The 27,592-nt window shown below is 36.0% G+C and overlaps 1 protein-coding gene across 1 annotated transcript in view; it reads right to left on the reverse strand.

Moving 5' to 3' along the window:
- The window catches only part of ANOS1 (anosmin 1), a 131,078-nt gene that overhangs the window by 33,299 nt on the left and 70,187 nt on the right, over positions 1-27,592 (reverse strand). Inside the window, exons 4-7 of the mRNA XM_042868410.1 lie at positions 24,518-24,740; positions 18,968-19,152; positions 11,476-11,605; positions 879-1,081 (exon numbers count right to left, since the gene is read on the reverse strand). Of these exons, the coding sequence (XP_042724344.1) occupies positions 879-1,081; positions 11,476-11,605; positions 18,968-19,152; positions 24,518-24,740 (741 nt within the window). The remainder of the gene's footprint in view (positions 1-878; positions 1,082-11,475; positions 11,606-18,967; positions 19,153-24,517; positions 24,741-27,592) is intronic.

Genomic DNA, 27,592 nt, shown 5'->3' on the forward strand with positions numbered 1-27,592 from the left:
AGGGATGGGTCCACAGTGCTCATCCAGTGGTGGGTCTGCTATGTCCTATACAACTCATAATAATATAACAAGAATACAACCACCCTGCTTTCATGTTTTGCAGGGTTTGGTGGCTAAGGGATAGAGGGACTATTACTCAATAGCTGTCATTCATCAGAGTGCAAGCAGTCAACCAGAGCCAAAACACAGTGTTAACACAGCCATGGAAATGCATTAATAAAAGTGATTCCAGATAATTAAGTCCAGACTTTTATTTGTGATACATTTCTATCTCTATTAACTACTTTTAGTTACTGTGCAGTATGCTTAAGGAAATGACAGCAAGACTTAATGCAGTCAAAAATCTCAAAAGAAAACTGCTGCTATGAAATATGTCACATCTTTGGCACAACAGATTATTTAAATGTTTATTATTCTTTTCCTTGGGCCCCTACTGATTATTTAATAGTTATTCTATATAATGGTGCCTTTTGTTTACAAACTGAAAAAATAATGCAACAGATTATGTTAATGTTTCTTAAATGAAACCCCACTCCATCTTTCAGAAGCGTGATAAAATAAACCCCACTCTAGAGGAGAAAAAGCAATGAACTTTCTATCCATCTCTCCTGCAAAATCTTATATTTGCCTGCATTCTAAGACAGAAGTCTGCTTTTCTCCTTGAGTTCAGTGAAGCAAAGGAATTGAGGTATCAAATTTGCCTGTGGGGTTGGTGATCTTAAAAATTAAGTCAATTACTTTCCAAGCAGTTGAAATTATTGCAATTTATCACATTTTTCTTACTTACACTCTGTTTATTTCATGCCAGAAATAAGTTTGAATGTTCCAGAATTAATACATAGTCATATTTCTGTTTCATATGCCATTTTCTTTCTTACCCCATCAGTAATCTTCCTTCTCTTTTTTTTAGCTGGGATCATGTATTTGCTATAAGTCCAGCTCCAGAAAACTTTGTAGTGGTGCACTGGAATATCAGGCTCTTCTGGAAGATCCCAAGTAATCATTACGTTAACAGTTCCATCATTGTTTGCACTGATATTGGCAATTCTGATATTAGATGGAGCTGGTGGAGCAGATGGATCTGAAATTAAAAATAAAATCAAATAATGTTAAATCATATGTAAAGATCACTCTTAAGTAAATTAAAAATCATATTCATCTTATATATTTACTAGTCATACAAAATCTGTATTAAACATTCTCAATGCACTTAAGAGCATTCAGGCAAATATTTCTCACAGATGCAAATTCTACAAATCCAAACTTTACTAAAAATACAATTATGTATTCACATGTAGGATTATAATTATTCTATATCATTGCTATGTTCACAAATGTGATAAAGTTTCATCATAATGTAATAAATCATTAGGCTTATTTCTGGCATTCACTATTATAAATACACAGTGAATGTAAAAACTCCTGGCTCACAAGAACAGAATAAAATCTTGGAGACACCAAATATTTTGGTCTGTGTTGTCAGAGAACTGTCAGATGAGAATAGTTCTAGAGTTTGAATCTTTTTTTCAAATTCTTGTACTGATATTCACTATCATAGACATAGACATGTCCTTAGAATAAATATATATATATATATTAATAACAACAGCAGACTCAACCACCCCTGTGATTTATTTCCCTATTCAAGTTTCTGTTCAATATTAACTGAGGTGTTGTTCCTTCAATTGCCTATGTGCCAACCCCAGATTTACGGACACCAGATAGTTAAAGGTTCCACTACTCAACAATTTCTAATATTGAATGTTAGGTCCTTGTGGTCCAACCATACAATATAATGGCTGAGTCATGTGAATAAGTGGAAATTTTTCATCTGAGCTTTTGAAAGTCAAATCCACTGTCATCTGAGTCTTACTTTTTAATCACAATTCCCAATCTAAGTAACCTTGGAAACATTACAAAAAATGCTATAAAGAGTGAATATGGCAATATACTTCTTTTACCAGCACTTTTGTGAAAGAATACTTCAAAAAGTTGTTTGTTCTTTTTTCAAGTGTCTGTGTTAACCAAACATTACAGGCAAGATATAATGAAAACACACAAATCAATAAATAACTATGTAAACAAATTAAACAGTGGAGCTCAAAAAAATCAGAATATTTCAGGCATGCAAAGAAAATGTGTAGTAATTAAGGCATGATATGAAGTTGAAGCCAAGAGATATACAATGTGATTGAGAAAATCATTTTAATGAAACCTTTCTGCCAAATGAGCCACCACTTATTCCCAGAAATAAAACTGGAGGTGTGCAGAAGATACATCAGGCATTCATTTATGGTGCAGTTCACCTGAATCTCTTCATAATGGTTAATGAGCTGTTAAATGAACTTTCCAGACATACTAAGTTCATCAGATAATCCCTATGACTTATGGTCTCACTGAAAAATTCCATCACCAGGTCATGCAAACTAACACATTCAGGGTTAATAAAGACAGCATTTCCTTTTTAAAGACCAGCAAATGTGAAATAATGTCTTATTCCCCTTATTTAACAGGAGTCTCCATTAAATAACAATAGATGCTTCTGTTTCCTCATGTGTGTCATTTTAGTTAAACAGTAAAGAATGGTCCTGTTATCACACACAATGGCTGTAACTGTTAAAAAAAAAACCCCATGAGTTTAAGAATTCTGGAAATTTAACTTCATTTTCCTAATTCCTTTTTTTTTTTTTTAATCAGATTGTAAGTTGGATTGTTTTATTTTTTTTTTTCCTGGCACTGTTCTTACATTTATTGTTTTACCTAGCAGCTAACCACTCTATTTTAAATATATACAAAGCTGCATGTTTTGGAAGAGATAAGTAATATGAAGATTAATTTCTAAAATTTGTTTTCGATAAATAGCTTGTATTTTTATCTAACATAATTCATCATCTATTTCTGTGCTTGATAATATAAGTAGAAGAGAAATGAAATTTGGACACAATAATCAGAATAATGAATCAAAAAAAAAAAACCAAAATCCTTTCAAGCATCCAGCTTCACTAACTTAAAATGTTGGGGTTCTTTTTTTTTTTTTTTTTTTTTTTTAATGCAATGTGACAACGCACTGTGGCCGTAAAACATTTATAACCTGAAGTGCAACTGATCGTATTACCACAGGTGAATTATTCAGGTTAACTCCCACAAGTACCATACATCATGTATTATGTATATATAACATATGGGATACAGTTAAAGTGTTTTGGAGGGTATGCCTTCATGAATGCTTTGACATAAGCCTAAACAATTATAACTGTACATGTCTTCCATGTCTACAAAATACTCTGAGAATCCCCAAAATTCTAAAAGTTAAATGAAATAGTACTTCAGAATAAACTCTTGATAGAACTAAAAACAAAAAAACAAATTTGTTTAATTTGTTTTCTTCAGAATTCTTTGGTATGGCCCTACAAGAAAATGAATAGCAATTTTTTTGCTAAACCTAGCAAATGCCATTGAAATGTGCCTTTTAAAAGGAGGAAGAAGAGCAGTCATAGACGTCAAGACAGAAAGGATGGAGTTCTGCAATTGACAGACATGAAAAAGTGAGAAATTTGAAAGTACCATATTTTCTAGAAAAAAAAAAAAATAGTAGACTAAGCTGGGGAAAATAATAATCTACGAGGGTTGCTCTAAAATAACACCTCCTATTTTATTATGTTGGCTCACGAAGTCAGAGGCAAATGTTGGTGGTATGGCAGGAGGATTGAACTCTCCTGATAATATTCCATTACATGTCACTGCAGTACAACAGCTGGCAGCAGAGTGGCAGTCTGACAAAATGTTGTCTGAAGTGAAAGTGTGAATGAAGAAAAGGTGTGGAACTGAATTCCTCCATATGGAAAAAATGGCAACCATTGATATTCATTGATGCTTGCTGAATGTTTATGGAGACCAAACAGTGGCTGTGAGCACAGAGTGCATTTCAGCAGTGGCGACAGCAATGTGGACAACAAGCCACACTCTGCACAGCTGTCACATCACGGAATGAAGAGCACCTTGATCAGCTCATCTATGTGAATTGATGGATTACAACCAGGGAACTGTGTACATAGTTCAATATAAGCTTAAATGCATTGGAAACAATGGTGGCAATGTTTGAATATTATAACATCTGCGTTAGGCTGTGTCCCACAGGTGCTCATACAGGAACAGAAAGAACCACATATGCAGGTTTGTCAGGACCCAGTGAACCAATACAAGGTTGAAGGTGACAGCTTCCAGGATCGCACTGTTACCAGTAACAAAATGTGGTGTCACCATTACGAGCTGGAGTCAAAACAGCAGTTCACAGAGTGAAGATATGTGAATTTCCCATTGAAGAAAAAGTTCCAGACAGTGGATAAAGTGATACACGCTGTCTTTTGGAATAGGGATAGGTAAACTTGGATTTCCTGGAATCTGGACAAACCATCAACTCTGACTGCAATACCATGTTGCTGACTAAGATGAAGACTCAAATTTTCAGAGACAGGCTAGAGAAGACAACAATCTTTCTCTTGCAACATGATAACACCAGGCTGCATGCTAGTTTGAAGACCATTGAGTCTCATTGCCAGTCTTGGCTGGATTGTCCTACCATATCCACTGTATAATCTGAATTTGGCATCTTCTGACTTTCATCTGTTCAGACCAATGTAAGATGGACTGTGTGGACAACATACTCCTAGCAACAACACTGCTGCAGCAGCTGTGGAAACAGTGGGTCACGTGCACTGAGGCAGGTTTTTATGGAGTAGCATGCAGGTACTTATTCATCACTGGCAGAAATGCAAAACTAATGGCGGTGACTGTTGAAAAATAGTGCTTTGTAGTTGAGAGTTTACTATATCAAATAGTCACGGTGTGCTCTTTGTATATGTATATGTTGCAGTTTCCATGGAAATAAATAGGAGGCATTAATTTTGAAATGACCAACACAGAAACAAGAAAATGATCAAAGATGAAAAAATAAGAATAGAACAGAACACAACACAATGGTTGGAAGGAATCTTCAGAGATCATCTAGTGCAGCTGTCTGACCACATCATAGAATCATAAAATCATCAAAGCTAACCAAAAGTTAAAGTATATTACTAAGGACATTATCCAAATCCCTCTTGAACATTGACAAGCACTATAATTTCACATTTAATCATGTGCAAGAAAGGAGAAAAAAACCACAAAAACTAACAAACTATTGTTGGATTTTGGGAAACCAACAATAAAATATTTCCTGGATTCTGGGTACCTGAAATATGAAGCCACTTAGCGAGCACTTTATATCAGCTGAGAATCCACTGCATATTATTTCCATATGATGATATAATTTATTCATCTAATTCTATGTCTCTCTATACCACTCATCACTTCTATAGCTGACAGAACTATAATTTTTTTCACACCGAAAAACAGGAACGTTCATGTTTTCCTCATTTGAAAAGTCTGAAGTAAGACAGAATAGCAAGGAGGCAGTATATTGTGACCTCTGTTATTACCAAGAAGAAAAGCAAACAAACAAACAAACAAGCAAATAAAAAAACACCGCACCCTCAAAAAATGAGAACACCCTTAATATCCCTAAAACTCAAGAAAGCAAGCAAAATGCCTGTCTTATATAACCTAAACAACACTCTCCTTCATTAGGCATACAGCCTATTTATTTATATTTATGAGATAATTGTAGCTTACTCAGGTTTGTTTTGTTGTTTTTTTTAAGCCTTCTCAATTCTGTTGGAAAAATAATGGGAAACTCATTCTTCTACAAGGCACTCCATTATGCTTATGTCTATCCAGACACAAAAAGCCATACACAACTTTTGTGCTGAAATATTTCTACGTCTAGTAACTGGTACTGGACTACAGAGCTTTCACACTTTTGTTAACCTGATTATGAAGCTAAACTGGAATTCTAATGACTGTAAAACTAACAACCATTCTGCTATTTGTGTTCATATACCTGTGGCCCCTTTGACTGACTGCCCACATGTATAATTTAGATATGTGAAAGTTAAACTACTGGAAGGACCAGTTTTTCTAATTTAAAGTTCTGAAATTTTATTTAAGTGCACTTATCCGAGTATTAAATTGAATAATTTGGTTTGCAGAAAGAGTGCTGTTAATTGTAGCTTTTCCTTTGCTGTTTATGCTACAGCTCAAATAAAAGAAAAATCCTTATATATATTATAATTTGGCACATACAACTGCTTTCAAATCTTAAAATATTCTGGTCTCAGCCATCTGACAAGTAAATCACTTCTCACTGCTAGAAATGATAGCTTCATTAGGTCAAGGCTGAGGCTGCTATTCCAGCATATGGAGTAAGTACTGCATTTGTCTGCATTGTATCTGGCTTGAGTATACCCAAATGACTTAAATGCTTGTCTTGCTGGCTGCTCAGCCATCACAAGAAAAACTGTCTCCAGTCCCCAGAAGGGAGGATTCCTTGCTGTTAATACAAGAAAAAAAAAGAAAACTCACATCACCATTTCAAAATGCACATCTTTCCACAATCATATTTTTAAACATAGCGATAGACACTTTATATTTTACAAAATTCTTTCTACAAATAGGATCTAGAAGCAACTTGCCACCTCAGTAAAAAAGCACGCGCAAGGTAGGTACAATAATTGCATTATACATTGCTGCAAAACATTCTCTTTAGCTTTAAATGTGGCAAGTGTAATGAAAACAATAAATGATTTAAAATATATAAGTCAGAGAGGAATAATGACATTCAAACATGGAATTTCCATCCTGAGCTGTAAAAATGACAGCAAGTTTGACTCCTGTTTAAACTTTTTCTACTGACATATTTTTTTCTCCTTAAAATAGATCATCCATCACTATCTTTTAAACAGTAAGTATCCCAACTCTAAAAATCTGCTGAAACTGCTCTACAGACATGTTTTCAACTATTAAACAGTTCCAAGGCATAAGTAAGAGGACTGGCTTTGCCCAATGGAAATGGCACACATAAACCAGCTGTGCAGCAGTATAAAAAAATCATTGGTCTCAAAGGAGCAACAGAAAGAATTTTATGGCCAGGAGTGGGTGTCTGTTCTGGTTTTACTAACACTCAGTAATGCATGCATGAAATCTCATCCAGCATGGTACTTATGTGCTGTGAAAACAATGTTGTCTGCTTCCTTTTGCTTGACAATTCATCCTGTGTATGCTAGCAGCTGCCTTTATGGTGAAGATAAAAACCTTTAGCAAGGTGGAAGGATCAGGTTTGTGCTCATTGTGTTGATCTTACAGCCCCTTTTAGCCTGTGAAAATAGCACAGTGTCTAACTACAAACCAGCAAGATAATATACTATATGGAAATGCTTAATGCTGGTTCCTCTACGTAACAGTAGTATCTTTTATTGAGAGGTCACTGTCATCATAGAACCTAAAAGCTAGAAAAAATAGTCTAAAAACTCTTATACAAATACCAGCTGAATTACTAGTGCCAAACATCTTCTGGCAATTTGGGTTAGGCTATGCAGTGTCCCATAATGGGAAAAAAGGAATCATAGCTTTTTTTTTCTTAACTTTCCTAAATAGACTTATTTTTGGATTGTAGGATCAGTTCTCTTCTCCTTCCAAACTAAATGAAACAGCTTGGAGAAGATCAGTTAAACTATGAGAAGTATATCCATATCTTTGGGGATCAAAAATATTCTGCCAGACATTCTGCTAGCTTTTTGCTGTTGCTGCAAATTATTGTCACTCAATGGAAGATGAAAAGGAAAGCAAACACAATTAAAAAAAAATAAAAAAATGAAGTGAAAATCACTATCAAGAATGCCAGGAAGCTTTGATCCATTTTCACTGACAGTATCAACCTGAAAATCCATGTACAGAGTCCTACTTTCAGGAAAGGACTCATTCTCCTAGGTGCTGCATTAACTCCACCTTCTGGCTATCTGTTCTAAGGAGATATGTATAATCTATTCTATATTTCTCGTAACTTTGGTATATCAAATTATGGCAAAATAAAGCATCGCTTTTTTCCCTGTGAAGAGCTATGCCAGATAGGCCAATATAAACGCTTTGTCTCCTTTTATAGGAATAAATAAACAGCATAAAAAATTCTCACAGTTTATGCTTTGAACCTTTCATAAATTATTTATCTCAGCAGTGTCACTTTGATTATTTATTATTTACATACTGATTCCATAAATGAATACATGAGGCAGTGTAAAATAGCTAATAAACCTTCACCTCAGCTGTTCACAGTATAGGACTATCAACGTCTATAGCAGATAAATAATCAAAACACAAGTAGATGAAGAATGGTGTAGAACCTTTATAGCTGAAATGCTTGATGAAATGCTCTTCAGTCTTCCTAGTTTTATGTTTTTTTGTGACTGGGATATTAAACTAATTTGGACAATAAGGAGCTTTTTAGTGAAAGAAAAGTTATGTAATAACTCAGAAGATGTAAAGTTATTTTGAATTTTAAAAAAATCTTGCTTTGTTGTATCTACTTAGAAATCACATTTTTCCATTTGCAAAAGACACAAAACAGCATAAACAGCATCATAATTACCAGACAAGTAAGTCACTCTCTAAGTAATTTTGGCACCAATGTTTGTGAATGTTTTTTTTTTAACAGCTTAAAATATTCAGTGACAGAAATTTTGTGGTTCCATACTGTTCCCAATATTCTGATTATATATCACATTTGCCCCCACTTATGAGCAACTGGTAAAGGTTTAACATCTTGTGAGAGAAACTGTTTTAGGAATTGTTGTTACATTTCCTAATCAAAGGATTTCCTTTAAAAAAAAAAAAAAGTTAATAAATCTGATGAAGATGATAAACCCTTTCTTGCTCTCTGGTGCAACATAATGAAACAGTACAAGAACTGACATGAGTTTCTGACCACACTTCACACAAATGTACCAAAGAGAGTTAGCAAACTTCCGAAGGGGAGGTGCCAAAATCCTCCTTTCTTTTCGATAACAGAGGTTAAATATGCCAGCAGGAGCTCTGTAGGAATGAGCAGATGCTGGCACCCAAAAACAGGCACATGAGATCAGTAGTTTTTTTGCCTCTCTGCCAGGCAGGGGCAGCCACTTCCCACTGAGTTCCAAAGTAGTAATAAATAGTCCAACTATAACTGTTAGTGCTATGTGTGCCTACTCAGGGACATGGAGGCTGAGAGATACTGACAAGCTAGTGTCATCCCTGCCAGTCACCACAATCACTTAATGCTTCCAGATTTCATCTGGTAAACATGGTATCTTCGCAATAGCCACTAACATAACAAAGCTTCTAAAATACTCAAATGAATGGATGGAATAAGATGTCTTTGACTACAGAGCTGACAGTTAACTGTATTCCTTTTGTTTGCTTGGCAATTCACAATGTTCTGTTATGTGCAGGAGCTTAGATTTGAAAACTGTTATTGTGAGGGTAACAGTAGGTGAGGGTTAATGCCAACTTTTGAACAGAACTAGCTGTGTATTTTCTGCTGTTTTCATTTGTTATGTAACAGCATGGGGATGTTTTGCTAGCTTCTGTACTTCTTGCAAAGTCCTAGAAGTGCTCAAAGTGCTCTCTGCCCACCTGACAGCCATGAGCAGTACAACTGGAGAGCAATGCTTCAGGAGTAACTGCAGAGAGTGCAGGAGAAGCGGGCTCTGGTATCTAACATACAATCATTTCAAAACCTCAAGCTCCTGAAAATCACTGCCAGGTAGGAGATTATTCTGAAGAAATATCTCTGTATGCTTATTATGCTGTCACACTGTTCTCCAGAAACCCATTTATGGATACGGTCAGATACTCAGCTAAAGAGATGTTCAGTATGACTTAACACAGATGTTCTTACATTCATTACTAATGTAGGTGTTTTGAACAATATGCTCCTGTGGTGAGCCCAACCATCAGGGACGTGTTTGGAACATAATTTTACACAAATGTCATGCTCAAGCCAAAATCCCAGTGTTATCATGATATATCTTTATGTAAATGCAGTTGTAGTGTTTTCAAGCAGAATAGTTGGAAAATCTCTAGCAATTCAGAAAAATAACTGACCATGATGTGAGTTGAAAAGAAAGCTGGTGCCCAATTCAGCAATGAGGCACTATATCTATTTAACTGCATTTCAAGAGAAAAATCAGAGGAAGCTACTGCTGCTGCTGAGTCCTTGCAGTAAACTCATCACAGTTTGGATGAACTGCATTTTTTATGTCACTGAAACTGTATGCTAGAAATTGCAACAAATTCTTAAAATTATCCTTTTTCTTTGTTTCACAGCAATAGTGGGATGACCACTCCAACAAACCTTCTTATCAGATACGAGGTTATAGCACTAAAAATTCTGAATGTAAACTGAATGTGAGTTGAATGTAAACTTATTCAGTAAATAATTAAAACATCCATATTATCAAAAGCACTTGCACGCTTATATAACTGTACCTACAATAAGATTTTTTTCTAGGATTGATTATGACCAAAAAGAAAGAAAAAGCTAACATGAAAACCCATAAATAGCAACTGTTTATATTGCAAGTCAACTCTTCAGGAGAAATAAATGTGTACTTCTAAGTATTCTTTATAAAAGTGTAAAGATTCTGTCACTACCAAGACAAAGACATGTCTATCTATTATAAACTTCATTTCCATTAGTAATATTGTGAAGACTGCTAAAACTCATTGTTTGGCACCAAAGCCAACTAGCACGGTCTGGCTATTTCCAGACTACTACTACTACTGTAAGAGAGGGTGACCACACCCAGATTATTGGGGATTGTTTCTGGCCTGTGATACAGTGCTTAAAAGTCATCTAGAAAAGCTCTAATTCACATGGGTCAAAAATACATCAGAAAAAAACTTCACAGGAGGGGAGAACTGTTTGAGCTCCCATCTTCCCAGTACCAATTACTGATCCGTTTTCAAAGTTACTGCCCACATACGTCCCTTGACAAATCAAGCAACAGCAACAAAAAATTCCTGCAACACTTAATTGACTGGCTAACATTCCTTCCCAGTGAAAAGTAACATGCTGCTAAATACACCCTTATTATCCTTAAGCCCTTATGATTAGTGCAAAAAGGGAGGGAGTCATATTAAGACAGCCCCTATTTCCATTAAAATAACGATGCTCCAATTACTTAGATGTAGGTGACAAATATTTCTGTACTCAGCTAAACATATGACAGTAACAAATTTCCTATAGCTAAAGGAACATAAGAGATCTCTTGGAATAAAACACTGAAAATCATTCTCCATGTTTCGTGGTCATGGTCTTGTTGTTTGATACCAATAGCATGGAAAATGTCTAAAAGGAGGATTATTTATTGAGACTTCTTACTGATAAAAAGAATAATGATACTACTAACCTTTAATTCTTGGGCAGACTTCAAACAAACCTCACACCATTTCTAAAACTAACGGCAAAACAACCAAAAGCCCCACTTCCTGCCACAAAAACACAGGCAGCACTCCACATTTGAGCAAGCAGAAGATGTGCTCCAGATGTAGGGAACCAAAACTCACCTTTAGAGGAGCGGAAATGCTTGCTGGGTGCCGTGAAGCCCCTTGTCCCATGCACGTTCACAGCTGCCACACGGAACTGGTACCACCTGCTTGCTCTGATGTCTGACAGCTGAACCCGCTCATCTGTTGTCTGGTGGGGAAAATGTCATGGTTAAGGTCTGCTTAGATGGGGCCAGTTGTGCTCTCTGCAATGTAACACCCATCAGTCAGATTGGGAGGTAGCAGACACACCTCTTCAGTACACACAAGTGTCAGTAGAACAAAACCATGTTGCCACCAAATTTTACAGTGCATTGCAGATCTCTTCTAGAAATGTGAATTTAGAAAATTGGTCAAGCATTAAATTCGCAAAATGATATTTTCAGTTATCATAACCTTCACCAAACAGATTGGACTTAGCTAATCAACTGGTGATTTTTTAGGGAACTCATTACCCCATATCAATGGACTCATTTCTCCAGACCTTAAAGAGTCAGGCTCCAAAATGACTTCACAAAATCCAACAATGAAAAGCCACCAGCTGGTTCATAGGAAACACAAAGCCCTCAGGTTTGTGGGGTGAAGTGTATGAATCGTCCTTCAGATCTTTGGCACTTAGGTCAAAATGACAATAGTAGCCTTAACTCTTCTCTGCAGACTTTTCTTAGGTCATAGGAGATGATCTTTTCTCCAACAACACTAACTGCTGGTGTGTCATGAGTTCCATTTCCAATATCTGCAGTGAGTGCCTTCACCACTCACATACAGAAAAAATAAAAATGCACTCTGAACTCTTCCAGTAGGAGGTGCTTTAAACACTCGTATTCTGACACCTGTTTTTATTCTTCTCCTTTAAGCTTTTAAGCAGCTGGCTTGTACACTTCCTGATTTTTTTTTCTAAGGTACAAACATCAGAGCTGAACACAGCCTTCTGATAACAGCTCAATCACTACCAAGTACAGAACAAATAGTGTCTGTAGAGCTCATCAGAAACTATTTGTGGCTATTTTTCATTTAACAGCTCTCACTTTTGCCGTTCTAATACTTTAATCAAAAAACACATAAGCTTGAAGTAAATGTCTTGCACATGTCTAAATAAACTGCACAACAAATACTAAATATTATTATGACCCAAGATAAAATCTCATTAACAAATTTACTGGCATCTATTAATTTTTATAACATCTATAATTTCAAAAACCTACCACATAAGATTCAGCATCACTTGCAATGATGCCAAGTACTTCCAGAAGAAGGACAATGTGGTGATCTGAGAAACTCAACACAGCTTCACAAAGTGCCTGACAAGTCTGGTAACTTTCTACAATAGGGTGACTACATCAGTCAACAAGGGAAGACCAATTGAGTCTACCTGGACTTCTCTAAGCCTTTGATATTATATCTCACATTACATCCTTATCTCTAAATTGGAGAGATAGGGATTTGAAGGCTGAATTATTTGGCGGCTAAGAAATGGGGTGGATGGCCACAGCCAGAGAATTGTGGACAATAGTGCTATGTCCAGGTAGAAGCCAGTAAAAAGCGGGATCACTCAGGTCTCTATCTCGGGGTCAGTGCTCTTTTAATATCTTTGTCAGCAATCTAGCCAGTGGGATTGAATGCACCCTCACACGTTTGGTGATGACACCAAGCGGAGTGGTGCAGTTGACACAACTGAAGGAAGGGATGTTATCTAGAGGGACATGGACAAACTTGAAAAGAAGACTTACATGAACCTTCCACAAGGTCAAGTGCAAGGTGCTGCACTTTTGTTGGGGCAATCCCAGATACGTGTACAGATTAGGAGAAGAATTCATTGAGAACAGCCCTCCAGAGCAGGACTTGGAAGCTGTGGTGGGTAAAAAGCTGGACGTGAGCTAGCAGTGAGCACTTGCCAACAGTATCCTGGGCTGCATCAAAGGAAGGGTGGCCAACAGGACATGATTGTCACAATCTACTCTGCCATCATGAGGTTTCATCTGGAATACTATATTCAGCTGTGAGAAGCCCAGCACATGAAAGACACGGAGTGATTGGAGTGGGTTCAATATAGGGCCAGAAAGAGCATCAGAGGAGTGGAACACCTCTCTTATGAAGAAGAGAAGCCTTCATGGAGACCTCATTGTGGCTTTCCAGTACTTCAAGGAAACACGTAAAAGATGGAGAACAAGCTTTTACACAGTCTTATAGTGACTGGACAAGGGGTAACAATTTTAAATTAAAAGAGTGGAGATTTAGATTCAATGTAAGTAGAAAACTCTTTATTTAGAGGGTGGCGAGACACTGGAACAGGCCCAGAGAATTTGTGGATGTCCCATCCCTGATGGCATTTAAGGTCAGGTGTGACGAGTTACTTGGCAACGTTTTCCAGTGAGAGCCATCTGTGTCCGTAACTTAGTACTAGGTGATTTTTAAGGTCTTCTCTAAAACAAGATATTACATGATTCTATAATTTTCTGCTTTTTGCTTCCATGCCAACCTAAATCAGACAGTCAAAACTTCAGAAATTTGCTCCAGCTCTCCAGCAACAGTATTTTCAGAGACTTGACCAATAATGTTTGTAGCTATTATCCTGTGTTTAATCCCTTCAACTTGTTGACGAAGAAAATTCAGGAAAATGGGTAGCGGGATTGTGTGTGCATATGAAGTAAGTAGGTGACCCATTGTTGCTGTCACCACTACCGTAACACATCACCCACTGCCTCACTGTGTTCACATCCACTATTTGATCTCCATGAACATTCAGCAAGCATCAATGAATGTCAAAGAGTGTAATTTTTTCTGTATGGAGGAATTCAATTCCACATGTTTGCTTCATACACTCTTCCATGTACTATGCCATTTTATCAGACAGCTCTTCTGCTGCTGTCTGTCGCATGGCAACAAAATGTAAAGGAATATTGGCAGGAAGGTTCAGCCTTTACTGCCATGCCACCAACATTTGCCTCTGACATCATGTGACAGCCTAATAAAATAGGCAGCATTATTTTAGGATCAGTCCTAGTAGATAGAAGGCGGGCATAATGTGAAAAGACTTGATTGACTCTACATTACTCAACTGAGAAATCTCAGTTGTCATTTCTTTGCATCAGCCCAGTTATTCTGTTAGGGCTCATTTAAAACACCAGATTTCATTTCTGTCATTCTTTGTGTGGCGATTGTGAGATGTAGGATCAAATAATGTGTCAATTCATATAACTAAAATTACTTTAACTTATGAACAGGCCCTAGGCTTGCTTCTTTCACTATTGGCTTTGTTGGCAAAGCTCCTATTAGTCTCACTGGCATGCAAGACATGTATCTGTAACTAAAGCTCCTGCATTATAAAAAGCTTTGGTCTAACTAACCTCTACAAAGACTTAACATAGTTGAAGCTAAATACTGCTGAGAAAGAGCTAAATACTGCTGAGAAATCTTATACTATTCTGTTAGTAATTTGAACATTTTTTTCAGTTAGTTCTCAAAGAACTATTAGAGTAATTATTAAAAAACAATTCTAATAATGTCTTAGAATGCAAACATAATGTTTTGAAGAATTTAATCAATGAAAAACAAAACAAAAAGATCAATCCTAAACAATCATGAGGTAATAATTAGGCTGTGCATTCATGCATTAACCTAAAAGAGGAAGGTTTTACATTAAGGTTCCAATCCTAATACACATTATTTGGAATAAAATAATGTAAAAAATTAGTCCTCAAACACAAACACCAGGCAACACATCATCATCCCAAATTCAGCAAAAACAAATGTATGGATGCAACTTTCTATAAGAAAAGCATGGAATACCACAATCTGGAGAGTAAAGAGAATAGCTTGAGATCCCTTCTCAAGAGGGCATCTCAGGTCCAAGAGCCAATGGACTAACCAGCGCTGCCACATTCAAGAAGCACTGACAGTTCTAATCCTTTCCCAGCAGTCCAAAAATAGTTTAGGTTCCAAGTCCCCTCCTGAAAAAAGTCCCTCATCCTGTCTTCGTTCCTGACTTCAACACACCTAGAGAAATCTTTCCCTGCTGTTCATACAGCTGACTTATGACTAAAGTACCTACCCAGAGCACAGATGACCTATATTCAATACCATCATCTGTTTGAGAGGGTAAAAGAGAATACTGCCTAGTGTCTTGAACGTTGCATGCTAGTTTGAATTAGGACATTTTATGGGCAAGACTTTTCCTCAGAACAAAGCAAGCTGAAGGTATCAACAACTTCTTGTAAGAAAAGGATAAAATTAGTTAGGATAAGGAGAAAGGAGAATGAAAAAATAACATTCAGCAGTGTAGAAACTAAGCAATTCTGATGGAATTTCTGCATCACTATTCCAAGGATTTTGGTGTGTGTCTTTTATATATAAGCAATAATTGGTGTAAGAAGGTCTTTGTGGCAAAGACTGGTACAGATGACCCTCAGCTACTCTAGGTTTACAATAATCAGTGGAGTATTTCAATGTGTTCACTCTATTTCTATCACATTATCAATCTTGAATTCTATAGTTTTACTGGAAATAGTAGGGGACAGTCTCTCTCACCTTGCTGAGTCACAGCTCCACAACTATCTTTTGAAATTATTCAAAATGATAAAGAATTTGTAGTAGATAGTGAAGAGATATCATCCAGACTGTAAAAAGAGCTGAGTTTTTATTTTCTCTGTCAAAGAAGAAGTCTGGCAGTGCCACATCCACTGTTCTATCAAAGGACATTAGACCTTCCATAATTAACATTTCTGCTTTCTAACATGATGAATACTTTAAATTCTTTTTAATGTTAAGATTAAATGTTAAGTAAATAACATAGTAATAGATTGTCTCCCTTCTTAAAAAGAAAGCACCAAAAGAGAACTAATGACAATATAATCCAAAAGACATACACTTTTTCAAAAAACACTTTTTCAATACCAAATAAAAATTTATGATACATGAGAAAAAATTTACATAATAACTCACAGTAATTAAGTAGAAAATGCCAGTGTGTTTGAAAACTAAATCCTTCAAAAAAGTTATTTAAAATTATAGCTTCACCTGTAAATGAATAGTTAAAAAGAAAAACAGAAAACTATGAAAAGCTCTGACAAAATACTATGAAATTTCTTTTAAGAACGTGCAGACAAAAACTTCACATAATTCGAGGCATATAATTTTGCAATATACAGGCATAAGGAAATTCAGAGCCTTGTTTACAGCCTTGTTGATCTGCCTCTGCTCTGAGCATGCCCTCTAGCAAAAGCAGGAAAAAGTAATGAAAGGGCATCATCACCTACTGACAGCCATGCCCCAGGAGTTCTTAACTGAATGGCTGAGCTCTCTATATATATATATTTAATCAAGGTCTCAGAGCCCAGTGTTTTGGAATCATAGAAGAAATATTCTCAGTTATATGAACAAGAAAAGCCTGGAGGAGATGCACACTGTCACTTTAGTCAAAATGGACATTCATCTTTGCTGCTGACATGGCAAAACCAATTCTAATGCATCCAGTCAAATCCAGAATTTGATTGCCCAGCAGGACGTCTAAAACCACAAACGCCATTGAGGTACATGATTATAGAGACCAAAATTTTTATTACTAATGCCCCTCAAGGGTGCCCAGCCTTTATGCCCCACTAAGTGCACATGGTTTGCAAAGTCAGGTAGGCATCCTAAAGCTTGTTTGGAACTGACTCCCCCAGTGGGGTCTGTCTCATAATCCAACGTATGTCTCTCAAGACATAGTAGGGACATCAAAGTTATCAGAAAGAAGTCAGTTGGAGGAGTCTTCTCCTGCCATAATGAATAACTCAGCCCCTTCTGCCTGCATGTTGCACACCGTCAAGAAAGTTAGCTATCAGGATTCTTACCATTCTGAGAAGGAAAGACATTTCTGAAGCCCTGTCTCCCGTACATCACTGTAAGAAGGAAGATATTCATACAAACTCTACCACTGTATATAGTGCTTGTTCCCAGAAATGTGCAAGAGGTCTATTTCTGAGATGAGGAAAAGTGTAGTAATATGCTATCTTTGCAGAAGAGCTATGTTTCTACAGCTTAGCTACACGGCATAACAGCGAGTAGCAGTTCACATCTGGTTTATGTTTGCTAAGTGGTATTCTCCTAGTAGCATAAGCAGGAAGCTGTTTTCTGAGTATGGAGAACACAGACTGAAGACATGAACCTCAACTGAGAGACAAAAATAAGTCACTGCAACTTTATCAGGTGTGAAGTTGTGCACGTTCCTTGGGATGAAATTGCACAGGCTGTGTTTCATGCCAAGCTCTGCTGCAGGTGACCTTGCCTGATCAGGACTCCAACATTGTAACAGTCCCCTGTAGTAAAACAGTAAAGCTAAAGATTTCACTTTTGAGTGCACAGTTTCACAAGCTTGACACTATTTTAAGATACCTCTTTCCTACACAACGTGAACTGAGAATGAAAACAGACTGCCACAGAATTTAAACTCCTTGTTTTATTTTGTGGATTGTTCCCTTTCTTTTTTTTTTTTTCCTAGCTGTAATGATCTTTTGCAGGTCTTTTCAGAATCAACATTTTGCTTTTCTTGTCAGCAGAGATGATGGTGAAGCAGTTAAGATAAATGACTGGAACTCTGCCATCCAGGTGGACTGTCAGCATGTTAAGAAACAGATTGAAAATGGGAAGAAACCTAAGTGAAAATTTATGCTCTGTTGGCTGCTTCCCATTAAGAAACATTTGCTCATGAATCTTACATTTTCAGCCTGGATTGCCCTGAGTGATAAAAGCATGACATCATAGGTCTTTCCGAATTAGGAGGGCAACATCTGAAAAAGTGACTTTATAGATAAAAAAAGGTTTCACTCTTAACACTTATGCTTTTAAAAACTGAATGGTCTTTTGATCAATTATATTTCTTAGCATTTTGCTAAAATTGAAGCCATGCCTTGGAGGACAGGCACTGGCTCACACTGACTTTAAAAGGACTATCTCTCACAAGATTCCTTCAGTAGATTTTGGTATCTAATTCTACATTTTTCAATAAATTGGTGGCTTTTTGGAATACCTGTCTGAATAGATAACAAGTATGTGCTTGTACAAAAGTTCTACTGAGAGCCTTATGGAAATCAAGATTCCAGGTACATCTATAGATCCTTACCTATACAAAGTAAACTTACAAAATAAACTCATTTTGGAAACACAAATGTCATTTCTGAATGTCATTTCCTTTGTGGGCAGGGAAATAAATATTTTCTTTTTTGCTAATATATTCACACATTTGTAATGATGCAATTTACTATACATATCAAAATCATTTGATGTTTCTGTTACTTAAAAACTGAAAGTCAAAATATTGAAGTTCATTTTTCTTGAATAAGTCTTTTAAATAGCTCATTGAGCAGTGGAGGAAAGCCTTGGAGATCTAGACCCTGCTTGTGGCTTGTGACTTAGAGAGACACCAAAAAGGGACATCTGTGCAACAGTCTGTCAGTTTACATGATCTAACTCTTCTCTGATCTGAAGAAGAACTTTAAGGAAGGTAGGGGTTCTTACCATTTTACAAAGAACTGACCTGTGCTACAGTTTGCCAGTTAGTAGCATCATCCTCGCTAGGATGGATTCCTTGATTCCATCTCCTCTGAACAACATAAATCACAGGCTCAATGGAAATATTGAATTTTGAAGACCACTTCACCTCCAGGTCTCCAGACTGGAGTTCTATGAATTTCAACTCTTTCCGAGGTTTCAATGGAACACCTGCAATAGGAACATAAAGATGGAAATATTTGAATAATTTACAAAAACAGAAAAAAAACATCTTGAGGTTAAACTGTATAAAAAACACTAATAAAAAAGAAGCTGGTTGGTCAGTTCAGAAGAAATAAAGAAGGGAATGGGTAGGGTGACACAAGCAGAAATTTCTGAAGTCTTCATTACTGGCAACAGTAAAACTAAAAAAAAATCTTCAAAATTATTTTTTTATTTCATTTAAGAACTAAAAGTAAGGATTTGAGAGCTGTGAGTTAAAACTGATCTCAGTCTCCATATATGTTTTGATAACCTGGAGAAAGATCCTTTGATCTCAAGCTGAATCAACTATACTGCCATTCAGATATTCACCCAATTGTGTTTTTGTACACTTCTCACCATGGAATTTTCACAGCATCACTTGGCAATCTTCATTTCTTTCCACTGCTTCTCTACCCTTAACATTACAAAAATTTCCCTTGCTTTGTCTTCTTTGCTGCATTTTAAACTCAGTACTTGTGTTCATGGATCATGGACAACAGATTGTATCTTTCACCTATGGAGGAGTCTTCTGAGCACTGCAGGATTGCTGTCACATCTTTCATTGCTTTCTTCTTCAGTCTAATAACTGCGGTGCACTCCAAGTAAGAATTTCTTTCTCTTCCTCTGATTATTCTTGCAGTTATACTGTTGAAACTCTTCCATTGGACCACAGCCCTTCTCCAAAGCCATGCCTAAAACTAGACACAGACCTCAGAAGAGCCTTTACCAACGCAGACTAGAGTAACAGAATTATTTTCAGTCTTTTACATTCATCTGATATACATAAGTATGCTGCTTGCCTTTTCCTGAGCAGCATGCAGCCATAGTGTATGATGTGTCTGTCACTCCAATTTTTATATTTCAGAGTCCAAGCTGTCTTTATAATATTTAGAGTAATTTCTCATTACGTTACTGAAGGACAGTTATTTCTGTTGCTTTGACACTTGATAGCATTGTCTCTTTGAAACTATTTGTAGCAGTTTGAAGGAGAATACCAAAATCAAATTTGGCATCTTTTGATTAAATCACCGTATCAAGCATTTCCCTAGATAGATATTAGAAGCTCATATATTTAATTGTGCACCATTTTGTCACTTTGGGATATGCTACACACAAGAATTCTATGCTGAAATATAAATCTACTTATTAAATTACTGTATGTGTTTTATCTTTATATTTATATTTTTATATTTCACCATTTCATTGGGGGCCAATAAAAAAACAACTGCATACACTGGTTCAATAAATTGTAATATGAATGTTTCTACTCAGTCCGTTATAGATGGCTGGAATAGTGAATCTTATATGACCAAACTACTTTTATGTTTTAAGAGGTCTTCTTCTAAATGTGATTCAATAATTAGCCCCAATTCAATACAAATAGATACTGTCGCTCTTGAAGAAACCTAAAATCAACCTATGGAAAATTCAGTATATAAATCCAGTACCATCACAGTTTAAACCATGCGTATATTCAACAGTCAGCTGTCTTAGTCTAATATAACTAACATTATAGATCCTGTCAGTTCTGATTTCTATGTTTCAAAATCCTTCTTTAATTACAATGTACAATAATCCTACAATTTGCATGTTAAGAAAATTCCATCTGCTCTGCATTAGGGGCAGTTGGATTTGCTTGACTGCAAGTAACTCAGCCTTTCTGCTGTCATGTAATTGTGTGCAGATGGATTTCAGCAGCACATACTAGAGCATCACACAAGTGCATTCTGAAACTTCTGCAGAACCAGCATCACCAGTTTCATATCTGGATGTGTAGATCCAATTACTCTTCAGTGTGCTCTTTATTATGCAAATGGATAACCCTTTCATTGTGCTGGGACAAATTAGTCCTTCAAAGTAGTGTTTGAAGAATTTAAACCACTGATTGCTATATGTGTACAGCACCAAAGCCCATCACCACCACCAAAAAAAAAAAAAAAAGTACTTAGAAAAGGTGTATTTCAAAACACTCATATGACTCTGTGCTACAAAAAATACTTGTATACCCTTCTATCATAAGAATCTGTACTTTAAATGTTGATTTTTCAGGAATTCCAAAAGCTTTCATAGAATGGTTTCAGGCAGTAAAAGCCTCATTCATGGCATCAATACAATTTTAAACACAATACAGTTGTTCAAAGACACAAAGATAAGCACCTCTAAAGCTGTGCAAATTTTTTTAAATATGCAATTATTTTTTGTTAACCATGAAAAAACTTTTAAACTATGGATGACAGTTCTGGCTCCAGCTGTCCTATTATGACACTGCCATACCATCTTAGCTTTTAAACATCATGATCTTCTCTTTATAACTCATTTTGCTCATGTCTGCATTTTGGTCTGCTGTAGGAATTACTCCCTAACACATTTCAGACAAAATTAATTAGGCTGGATTAGACAGTACGGACCCTGAAACTCTGATCAAAAGAGATCATGAAAATTTCACTGAAGTTGAGACATTATCACATTGGAGAAACCACTTACTTCTGAAAAGGAAAAAAGTGATGGGTAACTATTCAGCTGTAACCAGATAAGTGTGGAAAAAAAGATACATGTTCATGCCCTTACTTGGAAATGAATATGTGGGTGTTAGACAAAGCCACTGTGATCAAGCATTGGACAATAATTTCTCTTTCTTTTAGTTCTATGGTTTTATATGATCTTATTTCTAAGCAGAGATATTCCTCTCATTTCTATTCATAGAATACCAAGTCAACCTTAGATATTTAGATAGAATTATCTCCAAATAGAAAAAAAAAATTAAGTAGGCAATGGAAAAGCAGAAAAATTTTCTGAAGTCCTTTACTAATTGAGACAACACAAAGGAGGTGGATGAGGCAGATAATAGCGAGAGAAAACATTTCATATCTCCAGCAAAGGCAAAAAGAAAATAAAATAAATTAAAAAAAAAATTGAAGATTGTGTAACTGAGCACTAATACTACTCCTAACAGAGATGAGAAAAATGCGGCGATACGGACAACTTGATCATTAAAAAAAAAAAAAAAGGAAAACAAATACAGTTAAACCCAAAAACACTTTCAACATTTAACTTTGGTGTAAGCATACTTACCTTGATATCCTTTTAGGATTTGGCTTTTACACTCAGTACTAGAGGGCACGCCCAGTTATATCAGGTATTTTATATCCATTGCTGTAACTTTCATCTCTAGAGCTTGATCAACACTGAAACTCTATCAACTTCTGCAGACTCTTAGATTCAATCTGAGTTCACTTTCTAGCTGTGAGTGCTGTCAAAATGGTAAGAATAAGTACTAGATGTGTTCACAGATCTCAGTCATGCTTGCAGAGTTTGCTTTTTAGTGACAGTAAGGTCATTTACCCTTGGAGGAAATGAATAACAAGCCTGTTCAGCTTCTATTTGTTCTTTGTTGCAGAAAGACAAGTTGAAGAGGCTAATTAGCTGAATTCATCAGCTGAGAAGGCAGTACTGTATTGGGTTTGACCTTCCTCTGCAAAAAATATATGTTCTTACAAGAAAGCACCTCCTGCAGATAGGTGATAGAATGATAGAGAAGGTTAATTCTGCTACTACATAATTAGGCCAAGCAAAAGGAGACTGTGCAGTGTGCAGTTATACAGTGTATGATATTTGTGTCCCCCTCCAAAAAAATGTGTCATCTTGTTTCACTTGTTTCACTTGCTGCTAGTTTTGCTTTCACCTTCTTTGGCTGCCACATTTACTGGAATGCTTTGCAGCATTGTTTAGTGATTGTAGAATGTACCCTGCCCATGTAAACCATTAATTACACACGCAATACAAATGCTGAGTTTACTGCTCTGTTCAATAGTCTCAAGAAAATGACAGAAATAAGTAAATAGTCCATTTAAATAATTTTCATTTTAAATGTGGATGAGAGTATGCTAATTTCTTATAGTTTGACAGGGCTGCTCTGATGTCCCTTGAAAGAAGAATTTCCCTTCTATACTGGAAATCTGGATCACAGTATTGCTTGCCATTCAAACTAGTTCAAGTAGTGTTTTGATTCGTTCCTGCTTACTCAAACTCAATGACATCTATATCAAATTTTCTCCACTTATGTAAGTAAATATGACAGTGTTGATGGCCAGTGTTGTACATTCAAACTCAGGATACAAAAGTCAAAGTACATTATTTATGACATGCATTCTCATCAGTAGGGACATTTAAAAATATGCATTAACATTTCGGTTAAAAGAATTAACTTAAAAACAAATCACCATCTCCTTCACATATTTGACTTCCAACATCAAAACAGGCCTGATATTTGTTGTAATCAAACATACGCAAAATCATGATAGCCTGCTCTATTTCAAGTACTGTTAGCAGGTTTGTGTGCCAGGAAAGGTCAACAACTCTGACCTCATCCAAACATTCATCCTGTGTTTTCAGTGTTGCAAACAACTGGAGATTGGCAGATGGAAATAAGACTGGATTCAGACCTAAGCCTGAAATTTAGTTCAGAGTTCTGCTGATTGCTCTCTCCAGGGAGAGCCCAAGCTATCAGCAGCATACCTGATTAGTATTTATTTTTTATCACTAAAGTAAGAAGAATGGATTTCTAACAAAATGTTCCAACTCCATTTAGCAAGAAAATTTCTTTCACAAATGGTCATTGCTTTGTGTTAGAAGCATGTTTTAAAAGTATTTCATACATAAAGCTTTTTAAAAATAAACATAACAAATTAAAATCTGGAGGTTGTATAAGCACAAATCTTTCCTAAATCTGTATGCTCTTGCTGATGGATGGCAAGGACAGAATCTCAGGACTCCAGACAAATAAAAACTTTTTGAATAATTCATGGTGCCTTAAATTTAAATAATGCAGTAATATATATGTGGGCTTTATCTAGGTTGTTAAGTACACCAACTTCAAATACATTACACTGATTTGTTCTTTGGCTTTGTTACCACACAATTCCTATTCAGTAGTGCTATCTTTTTGGCTCGTAATCATAAATGTCATTTGTGATTAATAGGACCTGAACTATTTATTGTTAAATTTTCCTGGTGCATTCTCTCTCATCTGCATCAAATTAAGTGAGATTTCACCTAAACTGGCAAGTTTGTTCTGCATAATAGCCATATGCTTACATTCCACAGATTTCCAGATATGGCCTTTGTAAGGCAGAAAAAAACAAATCAGAAACTGGAACAGCATTTTTCTTTGTCTTTCCATGATTTATGCATCCAGTCACACCTCCACAAGAACCTTCCTCCATGTCTTCTCCATACAAATTCCTGTGAAATGAAAGTCCTAGTTCTCTAAGAGATTTTACTATGGTCTGAAGTTATTAGCCCGGTATAAGTACATATTAATAATAATTTCTACCTTTGTACAGGTTCTTGGGAACTTGGCATGTGTGACCACATCCGTTGGAACAGCATTTCTTCACTCCAGAACATTCACTATCAGCTTCACAGCTTTCAACGCAAGCAGCTGCAAAACCACTGGCCTTTTCAGGTGCTGGGCAGTCCCCTTGCTTCACTGACAGGATGTATTTAAGGAATTCACAGCTAGTTAGGCATTCATAATTCTTCTTGGGGAAAAGAGGCTAAAGGAAAAACAACAGAACAAAAGAATTATAAAAAAGTTTTCAAGAGGAAGAAAAAAAAAAAGAAAAAATGTTTTACATTTCCCAAGACCTCCAAAGATAATTTCAGATTTTCATCTTTTGCAAGACTATCCCTGAAGATTTGTATATTCAAGTCCCCTCTAAAAAAGCATTCCAAGTGCACAAACACAAATTCCCTCAAGTATGATCACCATCTTTAATGGAATAAAGCTGTTTACATCTGCCAGATTTCTCTTGTTTTCCTCACATTGCCTAGCTACAAACTTGCTCAATAACAGAGTTTTTAAAATCCCAAAACAAAGGGGAAGCAATGGTCAGATGTTTTTTTGTTGTTGTTGCTGTTTTGTTTTTTTGGTTTTTTTTTTGACTGCTCCACATTTCTCCCTTCTTATTTCATGAACTCTATCCACAATATCTGATGTAACACCATGCTAGGAAAATAAGTGAAATCTTGCTTCCTTGCACTGTCTGAACTGAGTTGGTTAAAAGAAGGACATCTTTATTTTTTTGGTAACATAGGAATAATTACTCACAGAACTGGAATAAAATTTCTGATAAAAAGATCAGCAGAAAATACAGATCAAAATAGAATCACAGAATCACAGAATCTACTTAGAGTTAGAAGGGACCTTTAAAGGTCATCTAGTCCAACTCCCCTGCAAAAAACTGGGAACAGAGCTTAAATACTTTAATTAAAGCTCAAATAAATGCTACCTCTCAGAGAAATCAGCTCCTAGCTATAGGAGACACTGTTTCAAAGCATATACGTTTTACAGTATGTGCACTACTACTTCAGACATTTGACAATTTTTTTTCCAGCTGTATTAAAAACAGCATCTAGAAGCCCATGGAGAACACTGTGTCCAACACAGGGATTCCACCTCTTCTTTTAGCTGGTGCTTTATTTAGTTTGGTGTATAACCAGATATGGCAATTCCCTCAAAGAGACCAGTGAAACTGTAGGTAGTTAAATTGCATAACAGGGGTTATCCAAGTTTACAACCTACTCTCCATAAACCCATTCATGTAATTTCTGCAACTTCGTTGCTATCTTCCATATTCAAATTTTACTTTTTTAATTTATACTGCTTGCAATTAGTAGCAAAATGAGAAATAGTGTTAAGTATAAGGAGGCCCATGTGAGGCCTCCCTGAGTATGTGTCAGTTTATGCTCCAGAATCCAGGAATGTGCCACTAACATACCTCTCACATATTGTCCTATAGAGTAGTACAACATTTTTGAATCAAACTCTTCAGCATATATTTTAGTGACACAGTATAACTACTGCAATGACTGCCAAAATAAGCAGTTCCCTTTTCTCTCCTATTCACCCCAGTGTTCCTTGGATATGCACTCATGCTGACCATACCTGATTTCACCGTGTCTTAAGAAACCAGAAGGAAATTAAACTTTTGGAAAACAAAGGAGACAGGCAAAATGTTTCCTTCTCTTCTTCATGTGAAGGTTACTTTAACAGTAGCATGCATTACCTAGATAAGGACTTACACACAACAACAGACCATGAGAAATACAAAGCTGAAGTTTTCATAGAAAGTAAATAAAGATGAATTTATTCTCAAACTTTAGTTTTCTCAAATGAAAACAGTCTGTCTTAATACATTCAGATAACGTCTAAGGAGCTTACATGAGCTTGAAAGAAATAAAGGAAAATGATCTGTGTGTCAAGCAAATTTCAAATACTAAAACATCACAAATTTGCAGCTACTTAATTAAAAACTTTACAGCTCCCTGAGGCATAATACATCCTCAAGGCTTCTCTTCCTCACCCTATTTCACAGCTCATTTTTCAGTTAGCTGCTAAATGTGCTGCTCTTCATTACTGGCCTTTGAAGTTCTAAATTTAGTTTCAACCACAAAACACTAATCAAAGAAGGATGCTCACTGTTTTTAACTACAATAGAACAGTGTTCTACAAATGTTTTCCTTTTAAACCAAATTTATACATTTTTACATCCATATCTGGAAACAGCCTGAGTAGGAAGTGATATATGAGGATGGCGTAAATTACACACGCTAAAACTGCTTTATTACACCTCTCCAGAATTTTGTTATATAAGGAAGCAGCAACTGATTCCAGTGAAAGAACTTGATTTTAATGAGAAATTTTTATTTGTTCTTCTAATATAACTAAATAGATTAGCATTCTTTTGATCCTTACTATGTAGGTGTAATAGCTACTATTGTAGCTACTAATGTAGCTATTTGGATCTAAAATTTACATTTTTAGTTGAAATGACAACATTTCCTAATCAAGATATTTAAAACTGTTTAAACAAGACGTGTTGTTCCATCTGCAAAAGAGCATTCACAGTGACGAACAAGATGATAAATCAATCAGTTGAGTATATCAGTTAAGGTCAATTCTGTTTTTATAAGACAAGCTGAAAATCTTAATAAACGCACACTTTAATTGATTTGAATAAAGATATATCTATATAATAAAGCAACCTTCTACTGAGCTGGTGTTTTACTTTGTACTAAAAGCCAGTTAAGGTTGCTTCAAAACCAACCCAACTATCTCCCATTTTGTACTAGTTTAACTGATCTATGCTTGTTTATTCACAAGGTTATTCTGAAATGCTGTGCAGAAACAGTTTCCTTCAGAAAAGACTTGTTTCTGAATAATTATGAATTTTTATGCCTTTCTGCTGAATCCAGTTAAAATCAGACTGATCTTCGCAAATGAAATGCCATCCTTTTTCCTAGCTATCTTGCACAAGGATTTTCACATTTGCGATGTTTTTATCCTTAAAAAAAAAAAAAAAAAAAAAAAAAAAAAGAAAAAAACCCTTTTCTTAAACATGTCCAG

The sequence above is a fragment of the Lagopus leucura genome, unplaced genomic scaffold, assembly GCF_019238085.1.
Source record: "Lagopus leucura isolate 7727_CA_CO unplaced genomic scaffold, USGS_WTPT01 Super-Scaffold_100001, whole genome shotgun sequence".
In the NCBI taxonomy this organism is placed as follows: Eukaryota; Metazoa; Chordata; class Aves; order Galliformes; family Phasianidae; genus Lagopus; species Lagopus leucura.